This window comes from Lipotes vexillifer, unplaced genomic scaffold, assembly GCF_000442215.2.
Source record: "Lipotes vexillifer unplaced genomic scaffold, Lipotes_vexillifer_v1.1 scaffold1411, whole genome shotgun sequence".
Classification (NCBI taxonomy): domain Eukaryota; kingdom Metazoa; phylum Chordata; class Mammalia; order Artiodactyla; family Lipotidae; genus Lipotes; species Lipotes vexillifer.
Genome location: NW_006798086.1, coordinates 747877 through 752640, shown reverse-complemented (window position 1 = coordinate 752640; position 4764 = coordinate 747877). Strand labels below are relative to the sequence as shown.

At 52.5% G+C, this 4764-nt stretch overlaps 1 protein-coding gene across 2 annotated transcripts in view; it reads right to left on the bottom strand.

Annotated features, from left to right (window-relative positions):
• Positions 1 to 4764, bottom strand: part of NRXN1 (neurexin 1) — a 1152893-nt gene that overhangs the window by 432502 nt on the left and 715627 nt on the right. Inside the window, exon 1 of one of the 2 annotated variants that reach the window (XM_007470153.1) lies at positions 2771 to 3699. The exons of the other annotated variant lie outside the window; for it this stretch is intronic. Coding sequence (XP_007470215.1) covers positions 2771 to 3029 — 259 coding nt within the window. The 5' untranslated portion in view covers positions 3030 to 3699. Of the gene's footprint in view, positions 1 to 2770; positions 3700 to 4764 lie in introns of those variants that run through there. 2 annotated transcript variants of the gene reach the window in all.

Below are 4764 nucleotides of genomic sequence, written 5' to 3'. Positions count from 1 at the left end.
CTTTCCCTATTATGAGAAAAATGTCTTATGACTCTAAGAAATTCTACTATAAGCAAACAGGGTAGCTCGTGTGTTCATCTACATATGTATATTTGCCATAGTCTCACATTTTTAACCAAACCTCATTTACACCTGCCTTGATTTTCAGCCAGGAATTTATCATGTTGTCATTCACCTTTGTGCTTTCCCTTCACCCTCATCTATTAGGCTCAAAGATTATTTCCTTGTGGGCCCTTTGTCTAATTAGCTGAATATTCAAGGAGTTTACTGACCCAACAAATTCACTATCACCTTTCTTATTAGGTTTCTTTTAAGCCATCACCCTGCCTGCCCCGCTCTCAGCCCCTCTGCATCCCCACCTCACTCCCATCTCTCCATCCCCCACCCTCAGAGGCTTGTTTCATCTTTAATGTTCTTGGGTTGTTCTCTAGCTAGAGTTTTTTCCCTATTTTCAAGGGAGGCAAGAGATGAAGTGTGAAAAATTCACACCGGCTTTTATTCGGCGGAGGTTGGTTACTGACAGGTAAGTTTGCTACTCTGATTAAAAAAAAAAAAAAAAAAAAAAAAGCGTGGAGAAAGAATCAGAAAGCTTCCTCCAAAAGTGTGTGTGAGCAGGGTGGGGAGAGTTTCAAAAAGTAACAAACACGACCATACTATGGAACCTTCAAAGGAAAGAGAAAGTTTTCTGACCCAAAAGAATAATCACAACCGCTGCTCACACACCCTTTCCTCCACTATCCATCTATCCTTTCTCTTTCCCAGCGACAGATATGCCTGCTTCTTCATTCATGTACGGAGACAATCACTATATTCTGGAGGGAAGGAAATGTTTGTAGAGACCAGCAGGCGGGGGCCTGACTGGGGTAGAAGCTGCAGAGGTGAGAGGACAGGTGTCCTCTCTGCGGCAGCGTTCCCTTGGTCTTCTCCTCTCCCCATGTCCCCCAGGCGCTCTCCCTTTTCAGCCATATCCCTCGGGAGAGAGGCAGAGCCACAGAAAAGGAGAAGTTAATATGCATATGAGATTAGCCAAGTGCTTCCCACTGGTATAATTAAGCGCCCAACCCCCTTGCATACCCCCATCTGGCTCACCGCACCCACGCTCTGTCTGCCCCTCATGTGTCCGGGCTCGCCTCCCTCCCCCAGAACTCACATAACTTTGCAAAAAAGGCCAGGCAGTGGGGTGAGAACTGCACCCGGGAAAGGGAGCAATAAGCTCCCAGAATACTGTGAGCGAGTGGGGAGAGCAACAGCAACTCCTTGCTGTTTCTGAGGGATCTATCCTGTCACTTTTTCCATAAAAGCCCCCTTTGGAGGCGTCACTCATGTCTCCAGCCTAGGCTCGCTTAACTGGAGACAGTCCTTGAGAGGGAACTGGGAGAAGGAAAGGAAGGGATTCCCGGGCCCACTGTGAGGTGTGCCTGGGCCACTCCCAAAGGAGGTGCCCAGGGGATTTGTTCTCTTCAGTTGGGTCAGGTTCTAACCTCTCACATTTAACCAGAACTGTCCCCAGGTAGGAAGCCAGTCCCTGGGGAAGGGGGCCATCCCAGTATAACTAGCAGCTGCTGGGGGAGAGGAATTACCTAGGGAGAGGGGCAAAGGATCCAGAGAGGAACAGTCTGAAAGGGAAAGGGGCCCTACAAGCAAAAGAGGGGGAAAGAGATGTCAAAAACAGAGTGTCCATAACTTTCACCCTGCTTTTTAAAGCAGCAGATTTTACACTGGGGAAGAAGAAGAACTGGGAGTGGGGGAAGACTCACAAAAAACAGTTGACGTTTTATTTATTGGCAATTCAGGGAATCTGAAATAGGCATTTATCTGACGATGCCAGGAACCTGGTGTTACACTGCTGGTCATTCTGGAGAAGAAACCTGCCAACCAAGGCTTGTCTCCACACTCCGCTCTTTACAAAGGAATTCCCGGTGAAGAGAACAGCTTCTCTCTGCACTAACTTCTCCTCCTTCAGGCAGACCTCCTGGCTTAGACCAGCCAGCATTGCCCCACCTGCCCTCCTTGGGAAGCACTACACTCTGAGGAAGGAGGAAGCAGGACTTCCCTTATCCCAGCAGCCTTCAGACATGATCCAAAAAGAAGTAAATGTGTGGGATGAGGGAAAGGGGATGGTGTTCAGAGGTCCCCTCTAAACTGGGTAGGAGTTGGCAGGCACTAGAGAGGGTGCCTCCATCACCCTCCTACTTTCTCCAATTAAGGGAAGAGGTGGGGGAAAATGGAATTAGCCTCCAGTTTCGTGAGTCCCGGGACTTGCCACTTCACCGTCACTGCAGTCTGAGCACTCCTTGGAGGAACGTGCGGGCTGGAACCTCTCCCTCCCCCAGACCAGGGAAAATGGGCAGGAGGTGGGGCAGCAAACAGAGCACAGACAAAAGGTTCGACAGAGCCCTCCTCTCTCAGGAGCTCAGGTCCCTGGGCTGAGCCCGGCTCCCCATTCGGCCACGCCGAGTGACCTTCTCGCTAGAAACGCCCCCTTCCCGCGGGGCCCAGGATGGTCTTTTAATAGGTGCCCACGTCTCTCTCCCGGCACCCTGACAAGGAACGCCCCTCCCACCCCTCACCGCAACCACCCGCGACGCCTTCCTCCAGCCCCTTTCTATTGTCTTCAAAGAGATAAGTGGCTCCCACCCAACACACCCAAATGCACATCCCTTTCTCGCGCTCCCATTTCTCCGAGCCCTAAGGGCCGAGAAGCGAGCGCGGGGTCGAAAGGGGGGAGCGAGGGAGTAAAACCCGCGAGAACTTGGCATCGCAGACCCACCGTGTCCACCTCGCAAGGATGCCGGTGACCTGTAGATTGCAATAGGCACTGAATGATGCTTGCTGCTGCCATGGAAATGGTGGATGTGGTGCGCTCCCAAACTGGACGCCCCCCATGCCACTCCTAGGAGGCCGCTGAGGGTGAGCGGGACTATCCAGAGCAGGGCGAGGCGCCCCCCTACGCCGCCGCCGCCACTGCCGCCGCCGCCGCCCCCGGGCGAGCCCAGCTCGGCGCCGCACCGGAGCATCCTCTGGTACATGGCTGGGCGCCCGCCGAGGGGCAGCCGCTGCGGGAGGCAAAGTTTGGGGCGCGGTGAGGGGAGAGGGCGCCGGGGAGCAGCGGGCGGCTCAGGGTGGGCTGCGGGGCTGGCCGCCTCACCGCGTCAGGGCACCCATCCTCTCCCTCGTTCGGACAGTCTTCTCGGGGTCCTGGAGTCCGCCGTGCCTCGCACCCCAAAGAATCCGAAACATAGCCGAGGTGAATGCAGCTGATGGGGGCTTGTCCGAAAAGGCAGCCCCGGGGAAGAGCAAGCACGGAGCGGGCGGCTGCTCCCAGATTTCCAGGGCTCCAGGTTCTCGAGAGATACTCCCAAAGAGTTTCGGGCGAGAGTGCGTGCCGGGGGGGTGGGGAGCGGGGAAATGGTTTAAAGCTCCTCCCGGAGGGTCCTCACTTCTACATGACAGCCATCCACCGCGAATCCACTAGGTAAATCCATTTAGCATTGTGTGGGGGGACTGGGGAGGCCACTTCGCCGGCCCAACCTCCTTTCAACGGAGAAGCAGACCCCATGGACTCGAGGCGCCCCGTCCCTCCATTCAGCCCGGGCCGGCTCGCCCGCTCGCGCCAGCCTCCCCCGGGCAGCGCGCGGAGCAGCGGCGCGCATCGCCTGCTCCCGAGGCAATCTCCGCGTCTGCCGCCTCCTGACACTTACGCCCGGCGAGGGGTTCAGAGGGAAGAGTACCACCCTTATGAAGGAAGCGGGGATCGCACAGGGGAAAGAGAGCTGGGGAAAAGCAGAAGCACACAAAGGAGGGGGGGGGGGAGAAAGGGAAAAAGAAAAAAAGAAAAGAAAAGAAAAGAAGAACCACACACGCTGGCGAAGCGAGGGGCTCTATGCAAATCTGCAGTCTCCAAACAGCAAATCACTGAAGCTCGGATGCAATGCAGAGGACGAGCCTATGTAACGAGGGAGGCTGGTCTAGCTTCCCACAGAAATCGCCCTGCTTTGCCTCTCTCAAGCATTCTCCACACATCAAAGGGACACGTGTACGGCGATGCAGGGAACACCTGAAAAAGCAACGCTCCCTCCTCTGCCAGGTGATCCCTCCGTCTGAATTACAACGGCAAACGGCACCCTTCCCCTACCCCTATGGTTTAGATATAACCAGTGTCTTGAGAGCTCTTAAAAGGGAAAGAATTCCGCTCTTTTTATTGGACCAAACTTGTTCTGCCAGGTGTTCAAACCCAATCTGCTAAATATGGCTTGACACCATCTACTCAAGCATCAGTTTTGATAATCTGTTAATTACACAGATTACTCATAACAAAGAGCCCTCGTTCTCACTACAATATCATATCTCACATAAGGCATTAGAAGTGCAGGGAATCAAAATACACAAGGAAGAAAAAGAATGAGTGAATGTGGCAGCTGAGGAAGAGACAGAAAGAGAATAAAAAGGCAAAAAGGAGACAGGTGAGAAAGAGGACAGCAGAAGAGTGAAAACAGGATGAATGAGATTGCTAGTGTTTTGGTCAAACATTTGAGGAATCTTTAAGAACCCCCAAGATCTCTATAGAAGCCCAGCTATGATGATCTCTTATAAGGGTGGAGTTCTGCCTTTCTCTTACCATGTTTCATAAGGAAAATAACATCAGGAAATTTAAATCTAGTGCCCCCAAAGAAGAGGGAACATTATATTCTACTGGTAAATGAAGAAATATATATATATATATATATATATATTTATATACTTTTTTTTTTTTTTTTTTTTGTG